Genomic DNA, 16,444 nt, shown 5'->3' with positions numbered 1-16,444 from the left:
AGACAACTGCTCTCCGCAGCGTCTTGTTAGCATCAATAATAGATTGAAAATCGCTCCCAACATCCATCACGCTGGATAAAATTAGAGGTCAACTTACCCACCACGCCAAGTGAAAACACAGGACCAAATTAAATAAATAACAATGGCGAACGACGTACATAAACAAAAGGTATTCATGAAAAAAAGATGGCAGAATCGTGTATGTGTACATGCGAATGTGCGGCGAAGGCCTCCAAAGACTCCACGACACAACCGGCAACGTTGTCAAATGTCTATATTTAGATATTTAATCCATTCATCCACGTCCACACTCACACTCACAAAGAGCAACGACCATGCAGGCCAAACTGCACACCATTCCAGATGCTAGACACCACCGTCGCAGTAGTGTCCTTACAGTATGTACAGGTTTAGGGTGTCTAATATGATGGAACCGTGTGTAGGTGTGCAAGTTTTAATCTCGCCCTCTCTTAACAATGTCTGTTTCGTATTACATACATGATGTTTATCTGACTTTTTTTTTTGCGCTCCTACTCATAGGTCTGTACAGCAAGAAATGGTAAACAAAGAGGCGAGGGGGGGGGGGGGGGGGGTTGTATACATATTGAGGGGAATTCATAATGAACAAAAATGTCACTCAGTGGCCCTGATAGGGCCCAAACACGTGCAGGATAAAAAGGCAGTCTATGACTGGTGTAGCCAATCAGGATCAAGAGCCAGGCAAGGGGTGGGAGTAGGCGTAGGGCGAAGGAGGGGGCAAAGGAGGGGGCGAAGGAGGGGGTGGGGTGGGGGCTCTCTGTCAATCACGTCCAACGTCCGATCACGGGGAATGCATGGCGCCGGAGTCCCGATCATCACGATCATCGTCCATCTTTCGGCCATGCTTACGAAAGTATTTGTAACGCTGCACATAGAGCTTGACGAGGTTGCTCACTTTAACTGGGTTGATCTCGCCTGTCCGGCTGTGGCAGATCTGGAAGAGGAGAGAGCAGATTAGTCAAAGGATACTGTACATGTTGCTTTATGCGTGTGTAATGTGGTTTGTGTGTGGTATAACGTGGTGTGTATCCGGGGGCAGTGGTTGCTACCTTGTGCACAGCTTTCCTCAGGATGTCTTTGTATTCGTCCTTATTGATGTCCTTGCGCTGATAGTAAGGCTTGATGGCCAGCTTGACCTCCTCCACTGCACGCTCCTGTGTGTGCAGCTTCTTCAGGTACTGAGGACAGGAGAGGGGGAGGAGTTACTAGCTAGGATTCCATCCAACTTGATTTGAAATAAGAAATCCTGACTGGAAACACTTGAAATGCTCATTCAATATTACAATGCGCATAGAAATGTGACTAATTGGATTTGATTCACACAAGAGGATGACACAATTACAGTTGATGGAAAGAATATATTCACATATAATCAATCAATACGCTAAATTTCTTGCGCATTTTCGTAAACATTGCACTGATGACCTTGCGTTTTGATCCCAGAGCTCATCAGAAGCATGCTCTACATCAGGAGAATGTCCACTTCAACTTGAATAACACAGTGGATGAAAACGCACACAGATGCGCATATTCTATAAGCCAAATATTTATGAATGCAAATAGTGCAGACATTACCATGGGTTTCCTCTGCTCTATCAACACCAATACCAAGTATGAAGAGGAGACCACTGTGTTACTGTTTTACAGAGATGTGCATACCTTGTCGGGATCTTTACTGTCCATATCCCAAGCTCCGTCACTTGTTCCTCCCATCCCCAGAGGCAAACTAGGAGGGGGTGGAGTTTGCGCACATCCACCGCCCAATGATAGCCCAGGAAGCAGATGTGTGGGAGGAGTTTTGGTGCATCCAACCAGTGGGAGAGAGCTGTGAAGAATGAACTGTGCCGGATTGGGACCAGAGGATTGGGCAAGTGAAGATAGGGGAGGGGCTTGGGATGAAGAGGAAGAGGTTGATGAAGAGGAGGGGACGTGCTGCTGGCCTTGGTTCTGGTTGGCCTGTGAGAGAATCTAGTGAAATACAAAAAGACAATACTCAGTAAACACACTAACACACACTAAGTACACACTAAACACACACTCGCACACACTAAACACACACTAGCACACACTAAACACACACTAAACACTAGCTGCATAAACACATCCCCTTTAGGCTTACCTGACTTGTGGCATGAATGAACTCCTGTGCTTTGGCGCGGCTGGCAATGTTAGCCTCCTCCATCTTAAACAGGAGTGCTGTTACTGCAATATATAGAAAAAAGTCAGACAACTTAATTTTTTTAGATTTACATTTTAGACATTTGATTAATATCCTGACAGAAATAAGGACTTTGCATGTTAATTTAACCCGTCTGTTGTCACTGAATGCTTGTGAGCATGCACAGACACAGACACACACACACCAACACAGACACAGACACACACACACACCCTAAGAACAGCAAGCAATTGGCATACACACGCTAGCAGTCGTGAGCATACAGAGACCCAGCACTGTGGCCTGCCATTTCAGCCACAGTGTCCATCATTCCTCTGCTGAGCTGACATGTGAGATCATATGACGGTCAAAAAAACTGTCTGGCATAGCCAACATTCCAAATGTGTAGCCCACAATATCATTAACATTCTTCAGGGAAACAAGACACACGCAAAGTGCCTTGCACTTCAGCAACAGCTACTCTTAGCATTTCGTTATAGCCAGGGAATGCTTATGGTTGTTTTTTTAGCTACACTATGTTTTAGGTGATTTTAGCTCTACTGTGCTTGTAGGGAGGGAGAAACGGACACAAACTGGGAGACTGTTTGAGAGGGAGGACGGAAGGGAGTTACTCACAGGCTAACACGCCCCCTGCAGTGCAGTCCACTCCCGTCTGCAGGCTCCAGGGCAGAGGGGCGGCCGCGGGCGGAGGTGGGGGGGGCGGCGGGGGCTTGCCCACCGATGACGACGACACGGACGAGAATGACGACGAGGGGTCGGCGGCCGAGGGCGGCAGGGAGAGCGGGAGCGAGGCAGCCGCCGAGCCCGACGAGATGGAGCAGGGGGGCGAGGTCTTCTGCTCGTCCAGGAGAAGGGGCTTGGCGCCAGGGGCCGACTGGGCAGCGCCGCCGCCGTTGCCACCGGATGAGGCGGAGAGAAGCGTGGGGGACGGTGGGCTGGCCGGGGCCGGCGGCCCGCTCTGGGACTCCTCCGGCAGGAAGGAGGGCTCGGGGGTCTTGCAGCTGCTGTCCACCGTCTGCGAGTCCGGGCTGGAGTCGCGTGCGTCCCGGGACGGCAGCGGCAGGGAGAGGGGCGGCGTGTGCGGCGGCGAGGAGGAGGGCGGCAGCGCGCTGGTGGAGGAGGAGGAGGAGGAAGAGGAGGAGGAAGGGGTGGGGGCCGGGAGCAGGGCGGGCGGGCTGGAGGGTTTGGGCAGCGAGCCACCGGGCGGCGGGGCTTTGGCCTCTCCGCTGACCCCGGCGCCGCTCTTGTCGCGGAGCTTCTTCCCCGGGCGCCGGCGCCGCTTGGCCACCGAGGAGGAGCACGGGGAGGAGGTGGAGGAGGAGGTGCTGGAGGTGGGGGTGGCCTTCTTGGCCTTGAGGAGAGTGGGGCTGGCCACGCTGGCCGGGCCCAGGACGTTCCTCTGCTGCGACTGCTGCTGCCCGCCGGCCTTGGCGGGGTCCTTGCCCCCCACGCCCCCGCGCGCCTGCAGCGACAGCGGCTCCGAGCACGGCTTCAGGAACGGCGAGCGGCTCTCGTTGTCCCGCCGGAACACCACGGCGATGGAGCCGCCCACCACGGAGGACGACGAGCCACCGCCGCCACCGCCTCCGGTCACCCCGCTCGGCCCCATGCGGTCCACCGCCAGCTTCCCGCCGGAGCCCGGGGCGCCGGCCGTGCCCGTGGTGCTGCTCACGCCCTCCCGCACCAGCACCGACACCTTGGACTGCAGCTTGGCCTTCTTGCCGCCCGGCTTCTTGGAGTGACCCGAGCGGCCCGACTCCTTCTTGGCCGCCTTCTCCCGCTCCTTCTCCTTCCGGGTCTTCCTGGTGCGTTTGGCGGCGGAGGAGGAGGCGGCGGTCGGCGGCAGGGGCGGCGCCAGGGCGGCCGTGGGCGAGAGCGGCGGCGAGGACGACGAGGTCATCAGGTGTTTGCTTTTGGCTTTGGCGCGGAGCGACGCCGACTCGGACGGCTGGCCGGCCTTCTTGGCGGAGGCGTGCGACTTCTTCTTGTCCCGGCGGCCGGACGCTTTGGCCGGCGGGCTGCTGCTGCTCTTGGCCGGCGGGGACGGCGGGGGCTCGGGCGAGCGCGGCAGGAGCGGAGAGTCCTCCAGCGACGGGTAGTCCGAGTCCAGCGCCTCGCCGTCCAGCGAGAGCATGTCCGCCTCCTGCCGCTCGGAGAAGCGGTCCGACTCGTAGCCGCGGTAGAGCATGGGCGAGAGGGAGCCGTGGCGCGAGCGGCTGCGGCGTCTCCTCGAGCGCTCCTCCTCCTCCTGCTCCTCCTCGTCCGAGCGCCTCCTCCGCTTCCTCTTGCGCTTGTGGGACAGGCCCGACGCCGGGCTGAGGGACGACCGCTGGCCTTGCCCCGGCGAGCCCGGCACGGTCGTGGTGGTGGTCGTGGTGGTGACCGTGATGGTGCGCTTGATGGCGAACAGGTCGGACCCATTCAGGTCCTGGATGGACGGCGGCACGACCGGCCGTCCGTCTCTCCTCTTGTCCCGCTCCCGCTCCCGGTCCCGGTGACGGTCCGGCTCCCGCGTGGGCTCCCGCGTGTCCTCCCGCCTCTCCAGGCTGCTCTTGGACCTCTTCATGCTGCCCCTCTCCCGGCTGCTGGAGCCCTGCTCCACGTCCTCCCGCTCCCTCTTCCCCCGGCTCTTCCCGCGGGAGTCTCTGCTCCGGTCCCTTTCCCGGTCGCCTCTGCCCCTTTCCCGGTCTCGGTCGCGGCCTCTGTCCCTCTCCTTCTCCCGGTCTCTGGTTCTGTCTCGCTCTCGGTCTTGGTCCCTTTCGCGATCCCGCTCTCGTGGTCTCTCCCGCTCACGTTCCCGTTCTCGCTCTCGCTCTCCGTCTCTCTCCCTCTCCCCTCTCTCCCTCTCCCCTCTCTCCCTCTCCCTGTGGTGGTCGTCCGAGTGGCTGGACCAGGAGCGCCGCCTCGAGTGTGTGTGTCGGGCGGCGGAATTCTGGGAAGCCTCCGGGCTGCCGTGCTTTCTCCTCTTCCTCTTGCGGCTGGAGCTCCTGCTGCTCCTCCTCATCCTCTCGTCCTTCTGCTTCTCCTCCTTCTCGCTCTTCCTCTCCCGCTCTCTCTCCTTCCGCTCCCGGCTGCCCTCTTTCGCCTCCTTCCTCTTCTTCCTTTTCTCCTTCTCAACGGCCTTGTTCTCCTTCAGCTTGCGCCGCTCGCGCTCCCGGGAGTTCTTGGAGGACTTGCGGTTCTTCTCGCGGTCGGCCGGGAGGGAGAGGGAGGGCGAGGCCGGAGGAGAGGGCGACGGCATGGCGACGGCGGGGGGCAGCGGGGCCGGCGGCGGCAGCGGAGGCGTCAGGGTCACGGACACGGGGCAGGAGCGGAAGCGCTCCTTCCTGCGGCTGGTCAGCTTCCTCCGCAGGTCCCCGACGCCCACCACCGGCGGCGGAGGCTCCGGCTCCCAGGTGGCCTCCGTGCAGACGGACACGAAGCCGTCGCCCTCCATCACCCGCAGGATGCGCTCCGTCTTCATGCCCATGCCGAGTCCGAGCCCCGGGAGGCCGCCGTGCACGTCGTCCACCGCCACCGCCCGCTCCCGCCACCTCTCCTTGTCGCCGGCGGCGCCCACGATCTCACCCTCCTCGATCTCCGAGTGCTCCGAGTCCTCCCTCCGCTCGCGCATCCGCCGCTGCTCCCGCACGCCGTCCCGCAGTGAGCGCTTCCTCTGGGGCGGCTGCGGGCTGTGGGTCACGGCGGGCGCCGGAGGGGTCGGGCTGGGGCAGGGGGAGGGGGAGGGAGCCGAGGCTGCTGCTGCAGCGGTCAACTCAGTCGAGTCTGGAGGGGACCCCTGCGGGACGTCCAGCCCCTCCGTCTCAAGGTCGTCCATCTGGTTCAGGGCGTTCCCGTTGGGGCTGCCCAGTGGCCCCTCCCCTTCCGAGCCTCTCTCGTCGCGCTCCTCCGAAGCTGGGGAGCCTGTCGGCTGAAAGGGGTCGTATTTATCCTCCTCATCGTCGTCCTCTTCCTCTTCCTCCAGGGCTTTTGGTTGCTCCGTTTCTCCATCCGTGGGCTGGAAGGGGTCGTAGATGTCCGTCTCGGAAGCTTCTCTTTGGGAGTCGCCGTCCGGTTGCGTGGGAGGGCCCAGGCGATGGAACATGGGGTTGGAGGAGAAAGGGCGCGGGTCATTGAGAGAGTGGGAAGGGCCCAGGGAGGAAGAGGTCGAGGACACCACGTCACCTGTCGCGTTGGTGATTCCACCGCCGCCCGAGTGACCTCTGTCATCAGTGTCATGGTAACCAGTGCCGGCTCCGCCCGGTGATGAAGAGGACGATGACGGTAAGGAGGAAGGTGACGATGGTGGGGAAGAAGGGGAGGAGGGGGAGCTGGAGGGTGAGGAGGGCAGCGGGCTCTTGGCTAGGGCAGAGGTAGGCCTCATCCTCGAGCCTGGGGCTGGAGTGAAGCCTGTGACCCGAGGAGAAGGAGCAAATGAGGGGCAGCCCAGCATCAGAAGCTCCTTCATCAGTCTGGAGTGGGGATGGGAGGAGTGAAGGCCTGGGGGAGAAAGAGAGTAAAACACTGGTTTATCAAGAGGTCAAGCTGGCAATACATTTACAGTTTTGAAATTGGGCAAATAATCTTATTTTAAATTGGGGAAAATAAGAGATTACCTATCTTCCGGTTGCCAGCAAACGGGGCCAAGGATGACAGAAAAGCAAGGGTTGATCCTTCTTCTACCTGCACCGCTGCAGTGAGCTCTACTTCAATGTCACCACTGTGGAAAAATGAGGCATCACAAGACATCAACAAACTTCATTCTTAACAAGACACATTCATTTACCCTTATATTAACATGTTCAGCTAACCCCACTTAAATAACTACTTTTGAATAATTTACTCAGAATTTTCCACAGCTAGCTGAACAGAAATATCTTACTAACTCACTAACTAGCTTCCCTGATGGTTAGTGTCTCAATACCAACTTATTACACAGAGCAATTCATATGTTTGTTGACTTCTCTATGCAATCACCTGTCAACCAGCTGTAGTGATGAGGACTGTGCAGGGATCCAAGAGGAGGAGGTCTCTATGGCAACCACAGAAGCACCCTGTGAAGGAGAAACAAAGACCATAACATTGGCAAGAGAAAGGCAGAAATAAAGTGAAGGATCAGTGTTTCATTGCAAACGGTATTTTCATCAGAGTTGGTCTGCAAACAAACACAATGTACAGACAGTGGTTCTCTAGAGATCGGATCCTCACCAGTTCACTCGGTTCGTCAACTAGGAACTCTCCGGTTTCTTGGTTACATCTCAAGGCCGTTTTGCTTCTCCTCTGAGAGTCATGTTCTTCATCCTCATTTCCTTCCTCTTCAGTACATTCCTTGCTCTCCTCTTCTCTGGACTTCTCTCCTGTCTAATGTGTACATCGAAAACACAGTCGTGCAAAATGTCAAGTACAATATTAAAATTCCTATATCACACTGGTCACCAAAATGAAACTAATACAGACCCTTACCTTTGGTTCTGGGAGGCCAGCCCCTTTATACTCTTCATCTGTCCCCATCTGGTGATAGTAATGCCACTGTTAGCATATCATTTGGACCATCTGGATTAATTTAAGACACATGAGTCATCGTCTAACATTACAATCAACACAGTTACAATTAAAATTAGTAACTGGAGCGGCATTTGTGGTACCATGATGAGCATGGTATAATCAGGGAATGATTCATTGCACAAGTCAACTGGTGCAGCTAAAGTCGGAGATAACGGGACAAATTGGAAACCGACGGCTGAGCAACAACAGAGTGGCTCAATAATTATGTGGACCACTACCTAGGTCAGCAGATGAGCAAACATGACACAGTGACCAAATCACCGCCTCCGCATATCAAAACACTAACGATAGGTTAGGATAGCAACTGCTCGTGAATCGTTGTGTTGTTCAGATGACCACATAGGTAAATCTGGACAGTCTACAACCACGACACGCAACAAACGTGCATATACTGAATAAACCGTAATGCTGTACAACCAAGTCGTAACATAGAAACTCAAATGATCTCGCTAGCTGTCTCTGATTATTACAGAGCTAACCTGGTGTTGATTTATAGGGCTAGATCATTTAGCGTGCTAGCTAGAAGGCTATCAGACAATATTTCAGTACACGCGATGATTCCCGATGCATCATAGTTCTAGACATGTTACTGTCAAAAACAGACCTGCATTTAATCACGGTGCAACACAATGTTGAGCATTAACCAGTTAATTAGGCAACCCTGTGCAACAACGAAATGACTGGCTAACGTTAGCTACATGATGAATTACAAATCGTATTCAATTTTGGCTTGCTAGCTATGCAGGCTATGTTAGCTAACCTGTAGAGAATATGCATGCTTGCCATAACGTTACCTTTATCGTTGGAGTTCAAGCTGGATAACTAACTTGGGAAGAGCTCAATCTGCAAAACTAGCATCAAAATATTCCCATAAACCCTAAAAGGTTTTTAAAAGCATTAAAGATTTCACATTTCTGAACACAATAAAAGGCCCTGCCCATCCATGTCCGCCATTTTACTTCCCCACCGAACTGAAACCGGCAACCAATGATTCATGGGAAGTGTTGTTTTTTGATTTGCACTTCAGTCCTAGGCCTGCGCAAATCAAAGACCCACTGTGCTTCAATGGTCCGTGTATGCTTCGTTCATTTGATATTCAATTGAGAATCAAAAATCAAAAAATACAAAAATGACTTGTTATTTCATTATGTGTTTATGAATATGATACGAAGAAGCAATTAACGCTTTGTTTTTCAGACTTTCGATTTCGTGGTCAGATCAAAAGAAGAACATTTGAAAAAATTACTTAGGGACAAAATTGATTTTGATATTTATATTTTCCGATTGCTGTGACCCCGGAAATTATTTATTGACTTAATTGCCAGCTGCTGCTTCTGTCAGACCAGTCCGAATATAACTTTACCATAGGCTATACACAAGTTAGCCTAAAGACTATGGTTAGCCTAGGCTATTTAAACGTCCCCTCAGCTGACAATCTAGGTTTTTCTAATTTGAATTGTTTGCTCTGCTTGTGAATGAAGTTGTGGTCCACTGTCTTCCGTCCGAGAGGTTGTAGTGTAGGCCTAGTGATGGCACAGAAAACTCCTGCAGCTGTTGTGAGCAACGCGAGCATGCGCAAAGAAACCAGTGGTTGGTTAGTTTACTGTCAATGGGAAAAGCAGACATAGGCCTACCGGTACAAACATAACACCGGCAAACATAACACCGGGGCAATGCTACAGCGGCCTTAAACTGCCACCTCGTGGCGATAAGTTGTAATACAATTCAATGTGCGTGAATTAAGTGGCCACTTCTAGGGAATTCCAATGTGCAAAAGAACCGCACTCACTAGTTCGTAATTGTAGCACCATGCAAAACAAACGCGTTTCGGCGTCAAGCCGTCCTCAGTGTGTCAACCCACTGTAGCCTACTTCCATGCAATAACATTGCCTGATAGCCTAGGCTATACTACAGACTAATCATTAGCTACTTATAATCATGGAGCAACGATTTGGGCGAATGCAATGTTCAAGAAAACAGGCACGAGAAGGGAGATGATTGTCTGACGATTCAACAATGAAACTGAGTTGCGCAAAGTCGCGCAGTTTCTGGTTTGCCAGACAATATTTTCTGTCGCTAAAATTGCCAAAAGTCGCTAAAGCTAGCAACAAATAAGTCACTAAATTGGCAACACTAAGCACTGAAAGACCAGAAAGTGACTTTGAATTGACTTCCAGGTCACAGCAATCGGAAAAAAAGAAATATCAAAATCAGTTAGCCCTGAGTCCGTTCTGTAAATGTTCCACTTTTGATCTGACCACGAAATCAAAAGTCTGAAAAACAAAGCATTCTTTTCTTCTTCGTATCACATTCATAAACAAATAATGAAATAACAAGTCATTTTTTTGATTTTTTGATTTTTGGTTCTTAATTGAATATCAAATGAACGAAGCATACACGGACCTTCAATGATGCACCTTCACCACTGATTTAGAATACAACTGTATTGCTTAGTCCCAGAGGACTCCGCATAGCCTAAACTCTCTCAGATTATTCTGACAGTAGTTGAATCACTACACTGCAATGTTGATAGGCTTGTGGCAGGTGCCATGCAACAAATGTACAAATGCAGGCATAGTCTACCCTATTTAATTTCTATAACGTCAGCCTGAAAAAGTGTCTCAAGGTACTGTAGCCTATTTGTTATCTGATTTGTTCCAACAAATATGCATGTCTTAGGCTAGGCTATGCCAATAAGCGTCCATAAGGCCTAGAACTATGACATCTTCAAAAATGCCTGATAATTCAGGCTCAAAAAATGTCTTTGTTTTAAGGCCTACCATGTCCAGATTTAAAAAGAAAAACTCATATAGATTGCACACTCATTATAGATTATGATATTCTTAAAATTGGTTCCATATTGTCAGTGGTTGCGTATCACACACTAAAAAGTAACAAGTTGGGGGAAAAGCCCTGTCCCATCCACCAAGGTATAGGCCTACCTACACACAGTGTGCACCCAAACACACACAAATGTACATCTTGACTCATCTCCACCCTTGAAGAGGCAGGATGGTGGTCATCGGTGCTGCTGTGCACTTAATGATATTGTTGTCCTGGGTGGAGACACTGTCATGGGTGTACAGAGTGTTGAGTTTAGGGCTGTGGCATTTCTGTGCTGATTGTGAGCACAGAGTATATCTGGCATATTTAGACAATATATGTAGTATTACTCATTATATTTCTAATGTACTATAGGCCCCTAAATTAAAGTTTTTGACTATATGTAATTTACAATGCTTATTTTTCTCCTCTTATTTTCAATGGGACAGGAAGATCTATGCTTATGTCCATATCCACAATTTTTCTTCTTGTTTTTTAGTGCCCATGGATTTCAGTGCTTCAACCCGTTTGGTCTCTTAAATAAGAGAGAAGTGAGTGGTTGTTCACCAAGACACAAGATCAATTATCTTTGCACTATTGTTTGTTCAATGCAAGGAATTTTATATTCGAGGAACGTTAAAAAAAAAAAAAACACACACACAAATATCATGAGAAACCCGCTGATTCTACAGCGATTTGTCAAACGTTTATTATGCATCACAATACTCAGCATGAGATGAAGTTTATCTATTAACATTTTGACTTTCTATTGTTTCCTAGTCATTCACCTACAAAAAGGACCCACAAGCTGCTATCTTTGCCCATATAAAGAGATCCAGATCTCTTTATTTGGGCACAGATGGCAGATGCAGAGGTCTGGCCATGGAGGTATTAGAACTGGAGAGAGGAAGGAAGTTACTGCCCATTCATTTCAATGGCTGATATAGGCTGGTTAATTCAACTAAAATATCCTTAACTGCCTTTCTTTAAAATTGGTGTCTAATGTGCTAACTTTTGTAAAAAAAAATTGTAAACAAACCAATTAGGTGCCACCTTACAGGTGGCCACAAATTATGTCCGTATGAATTGGTTGGTCCTCCCATCACCTTGCCACCCATAACATTGTGTCCACCAATATGCCAGTTTGTGAAAATGTGGCCGGTGGTATCGGATGCCATTTTTAAAGATGGTCATACCTGCTAACTGCCTGAATCTAACTCTCCAAATCCTGCCTCCCTGGGCCACACAGATCTGCAGCTGACAGATTTATCTGGGCTCACACAAGTCGTGACACGTCACAAGGTTAGTTTGACTTTCCTTCAATGTTCCTACATTTTGTGGTTGTGACATTCTAAATGGGTATTTTTTGCAAGAGTCACCGAGCTTAGCCATGACGATCGGAGTATGAATAGTTCTTATATATTGTTACAGTAATTCTCCAGGTCATAGAAGTCGCAGTAGAAGTGACAGCACTGTTCAACAATGCCTCTTTTTGATATAGTGGATCCTCCTCTGCTATTGGCCAGGATCACTCTGGTATTTTCAACAGAAGGAACATTGTCCATCATGATACCTGCAAATAGAAATGCTTTTGAAATACTCAATTTCACTCTTCAATTTTACTCACACTTGCACCACTTTTGAACATATACGCTCAAACATACCTCATAATGAGTACAGAACTGACATAAACTACATTTCACATGTTCTGTCTATTCAGGACAGTATTATTGTCATCATACAAGTGAAGTTACTTCTTGTTTTAAAAAGTCAGCCTTTTTTCATATGATGAACTGAAAAAATCTATTCTGTCTCTTTATCTGTCTCTCTCTCTCTCTCTCTCTCTCTCTCTCCCCCTCTCTCTCTCTCTCTCTCTCTCTCTCACTCTCTTTCTCTTGTTCATTCACTCTCCTTCTCTCCCCCTTCAAGGTTTTGGTTTCCATGTTGTTCCTTACGTATGTCTTCTTCTCTGACCCGTCGTCCCGGCTGGTAGAAGAGTCCCCTCTCGCCGCAGACAAACAGCAGGGCGTCCACCAGGTGCACCCCGCACAGCCGGCGAGTCCGAAGGGAGACGGCGAGTGCGTGAGGGGAGCCGGGCGCCAGAGACACACAGCAGAGCAACAGCAACAGAGCACTGAGACCGGACATTCTTCCTCCAGCCGCTGCATGGCACAGGGGAAAGTTCCATAGATTGTAGGGGGAAAATGAGAGGCATGAATAAGCATCAAAAGATAAAAGTTTAGTTGTGCAGTGATCTCCATTCAGTGAGATAGAGTAGATTTGATTTGAATATATTTTTACAGGAAATGTAGTACCATGAAATGTTCAAAGCGTCATTAACTTGGACTTTACAATTATAACTACAGAGAAAGATTTAGGAGGAAAAGTTGTTGAAAATAGTCAAAGAAGACTGAACAGAGCTGAAAAAGACACAGAGCATATGACAGGCATGAAAGGTTCTTACCTGGATGCTACACGACTGATTTTGAGGTTGTCGTTGGTCCCACTTGTGTGTATCTGGCAATACTGGAGGGGGATAGGCTATATAATGTCTCTCTCAGTCTCTCTCTCTCTCTCTCTCTCTCTCTCTCTCTCTCTCTCTCTCTCTCTCTCTCTCTCTCTCTCTCTCTCTCTCTCTCTCTGTGTCACAAAATGCACTCTCTGTCCAGCAATGTTCTCTATTACTGAGCCACCGGCTACCTGTTTTGCTGTGCAATGTTTAATCACCCTCTTTCCACCTGTATAATTACACCTCCCTCATATTCTTTCCACTGTGATTTGTAATTACCCCTATTACATGGAATCCTCACTTGATTTTGCTTTCATCTGACTCCCCACCCAGACCTGGGCTCTGCCTCTGCTCTGAGTGCCAGCATCCCTCTCAGAACTCTTCTTTAGATGCTGACCAGAGCCCTAGACAGGCAGAAACCACACCATCTTGCTCATCAAATCCATGATGTGGACTTACTATCCTTCTCCTTGGATGTGCAAATAAGGAGATATATAGATTACATATATATGATTAACAATATTTTAATGATAATTGTATGTCTGCACACATTGATGGCATCAAAACAAGAGAGGCAGAAAACCAACTATCACAAATTGTCAAGAAAGTCCTGCAGTCTGCCTGCTGGGAATTTGTTCTAAAACATTGATCTTTCAGCCCGTAAAAGTTCGCAATTTTCTACATGCCTTTGATCAAGATGCACTTTGATGTCAAATCTCAGTCACAATCACCTCCATGCATGCAATATGCATTCAAACACAGACTCACACAACTAGATGCAAAGAGGCATACATACAGAGAGAGAGAGAGAGATAGAGAGAGAGAGAGAGAGAGAGAGGCTTGCCTGCATTTTACCTGTTAATATTCCTATTGTTATAAATCATTTAATGATGTCATTAGTGATTACATCAATCAGCCCCTCCCCCTTCCATTATCTGTCATTAATCTGTCTAAATGAGCACTGCATCAGAAAAAACTTATAGAGGCTCTCATACATGCACCTCAAATCACAAGAAGCAAAGACAGCGAGAGTGCAAGAGAGAGAGAGAGAGATTGGTAGAGGATGTGAGAAAAAGTAATCAGCACTGGCATTTCAGAGGTAGAGGAAATGAGTAAGAAGCTGAAATCAATTTAAGAAAATTGGAAAGAGGACCTGACAAGAGCACTGTTAACCCATTGATTTCTGTATCTGCAGGTCGTGTTCTGAACTGTATCAAGGTCTCAAAAAACAATATTGCAGCATGAGAGGAATAACTAACCCATAGCCACTTGATATAGAGGTGGCACTATCCCACCCATAGCATTCTATTTAAATATTTATAAAATGTACATACTGAAACTACACATATACAAATATTTGCAATATTTGTTAATCCTATACTGTAGACTCCATAGTAAACCACATACAGTATATCTGTTAATACTGCATCAGATATCACATTTGGCCTTCAGATGCGGGTGATTCTCAGGCCTGGCTCATTCAGGGCTAACCTGAAGAGATGCATCAAAAAGTACAACCACAAGCTAAGGATTGAGGATCACTTCAAGAACAACTCTGACCCCCAGGGCATGTGGCAAGGCATCCAGGCCATCACAGACTACAAACCTAACACCACCCCCCTACCACAGATGCCTCCTATAGCCTGATGAACCTCTTCTGTTGCTGCTTTGACAGGGACAACATAGAGGTGGCCATCAAGTGGTCTCCGCAGAGCATCAGCCCCTCACACTCTCCCCCACTGACGTGCGTGTGCTACTGAGCAAGACTATTGCAAGTAAGGCTGCTGGTCCTGATGCCATCTCCGAACACGTCCTCAGGGTCTGTGCTGTGCAGCTGATTGAGGTTTGGACTGACATATTCAACACGTCACTATCCCAAGCAGTTGTCCCCGCGTGCTTTAAAAACCACCTCCATCGTGCCAGTGCCAAAACACTCCACTGAAACGAGTCTTGATGACTTCCGTCCAGTTGCACTCACCCCATGATCATGAAGTGATTTGAGAAGCTGTTCCTGGCTCACCTCAAGACCTGCCTACCACCCTTATTGGACCCCTTCTAATTCACCTACAGCCAGAACGGAGTACGGAGTATGCCATTTCAACGACACTTCATACCTCCCGGTCCCACCTCAACATTAGCAAGAAAGACCTATGTGAGAAATGCTGTTCATTGAGTTCAGTTCAGCATTCAACACCAGCATCATCTCCAACCTAATCACCAAACTCAGTACACTGGGTATCAATATCTCCTTCTGTAACTGGATATGGACTTAATGGACTAACAGACTGCAGACTGTTAGGTCAGATAAACACAGGGCTGAATGCTGAGCCCCCTCCGTTACTTCACCTGTAATGACTGCACACCTGTACATGGCTCAAACACCTTTGTCAAGTTTGCAGACGACACAACGGTGATTGGTCTAATCAGCAACAACGGTGAGACGGCCTATAGAGGAAGGAGGTCCAGCACATCAGCACCTAACAATGTGGTGCACCGACAACAATCTGGCTCTCAGCTGGCACACACACCCCCATCTTCATCAACGGGACTGAGGTAGAACGTGCCACCAGCTTCAAGTTTCTAGGTGTCCACATCTCTGAGGACCTCTCTTGGACCCTCAGCACCTCTACCCTGATCAAGAAGGCTCACCAGCGTTTCTTCTTCCTGGGGAGACTAAAGAAGGTCCACCTGTCTCCTCAGATCCTGGTGAACTTCTTCCGCTGCAGCATCGAGAGCATCCTCACCAACTGTGTCACATTATGGTATGGGACCAACTGTGTCACATTATGATATGGCAGCTGCTCTACCTCTGACCGGAGAGTACTGCAAAGAGTGGAGAAAACGGCCCAATGCATCACCGGCCCCTCACTCCCCTATACATCAAGGCCATTCAGGGCAAGTGATACGCACGGCATCATCAAAGACTGTTCTCACCCCAACCACAGACTCTTCACCCCACTCCCCTTCAGGAAGCACAACAGGTCTCTCTGCATCCGCACCTCCCTGTAAACCATGCCACTTGCCCTTTTTTGTACCAATGACAACAAAGTTAGTCTAGAAGGTATCTAATCATACCTAAAAGGGACCTATAACTATAACCAGTGAATTATGCTTTGCTTGGCTAACGGTGTCAGACTGGGTTATTGTACGCGCACGGTTGGCATGTTCCTTTAGGTTTTTAAGCTTGTTGGCTAATGACAAGAAAAAGACATCTGCCTCTCTCAGGTAGCCCTTTATTCTATCATGTGTAATAGTCCAGCCGCTAGCGCATATTCAAGTTGTAGAATTACTAATAGTTGAATTGAACTAAGATGACTGGACTGGACTCCCTAGGCATGTGGTGAACACGG

General features: G+C 49.5%; 2 protein-coding genes across 2 annotated transcripts; both read right to left on the bottom strand.

Moving 5' to 3' along the window:
- Positions 1 to 257: 257 nt before the first annotated feature.
- On the bottom strand, positions 258 to 8,727 carry scaf1 (SR-related CTD-associated factor 1). The gene is made up of 10 exons (XM_062532195.1): positions 8,557 to 8,727; positions 7,661 to 7,708; positions 7,406 to 7,558; positions 7,175 to 7,251; positions 6,814 to 6,917; positions 2,834 to 6,697; positions 2,159 to 2,241; positions 1,699 to 2,007; positions 1,089 to 1,217; positions 258 to 973 (listed from the first exon to the last, which is right to left on the bottom strand). The coding sequence occupies exons 2-10, from the start codon at positions 7,706 to 7,708 to the stop codon at positions 821 to 823; spliced, it is 4,920 nt and encodes a 1,639-aa protein (XP_062388179.1). The 5' UTR covers positions 8,557 to 8,727; the 3' UTR covers positions 258 to 820.
- A 2,595-nt stretch (positions 8,728 to 11,322) lies between these two features.
- LOC134076904 (insulin) lies at positions 11,323 to 13,135 on the bottom strand. Its single transcript, XM_062532194.1, has 3 exons — positions 13,050 to 13,135; positions 12,541 to 12,747; positions 11,323 to 12,158 (listed from the first exon to the last, which is right to left on the bottom strand). The coding sequence occupies exons 2-3, from the start codon at positions 12,731 to 12,733 to the stop codon at positions 12,001 to 12,003; spliced, it is 351 nt and encodes a 116-aa protein (XP_062388178.1). The 5' UTR covers positions 12,734 to 12,747; positions 13,050 to 13,135; the 3' UTR covers positions 11,323 to 12,000.
- Positions 13,136 to 16,444: the final 3,309 nt, after the last annotated feature.

This window comes from Sardina pilchardus, chromosome 3, assembly GCF_963854185.1.
Source record: "Sardina pilchardus chromosome 3, fSarPil1.1, whole genome shotgun sequence".
In the NCBI taxonomy this organism is placed as follows: domain Eukaryota; kingdom Metazoa; phylum Chordata; class Actinopteri; order Clupeiformes; family Clupeidae; genus Sardina; species Sardina pilchardus.
The sequence above is the reverse complement of the archived record's forward strand: the minus strand, read 5'-3'. Positions and strand labels throughout refer to the sequence as shown.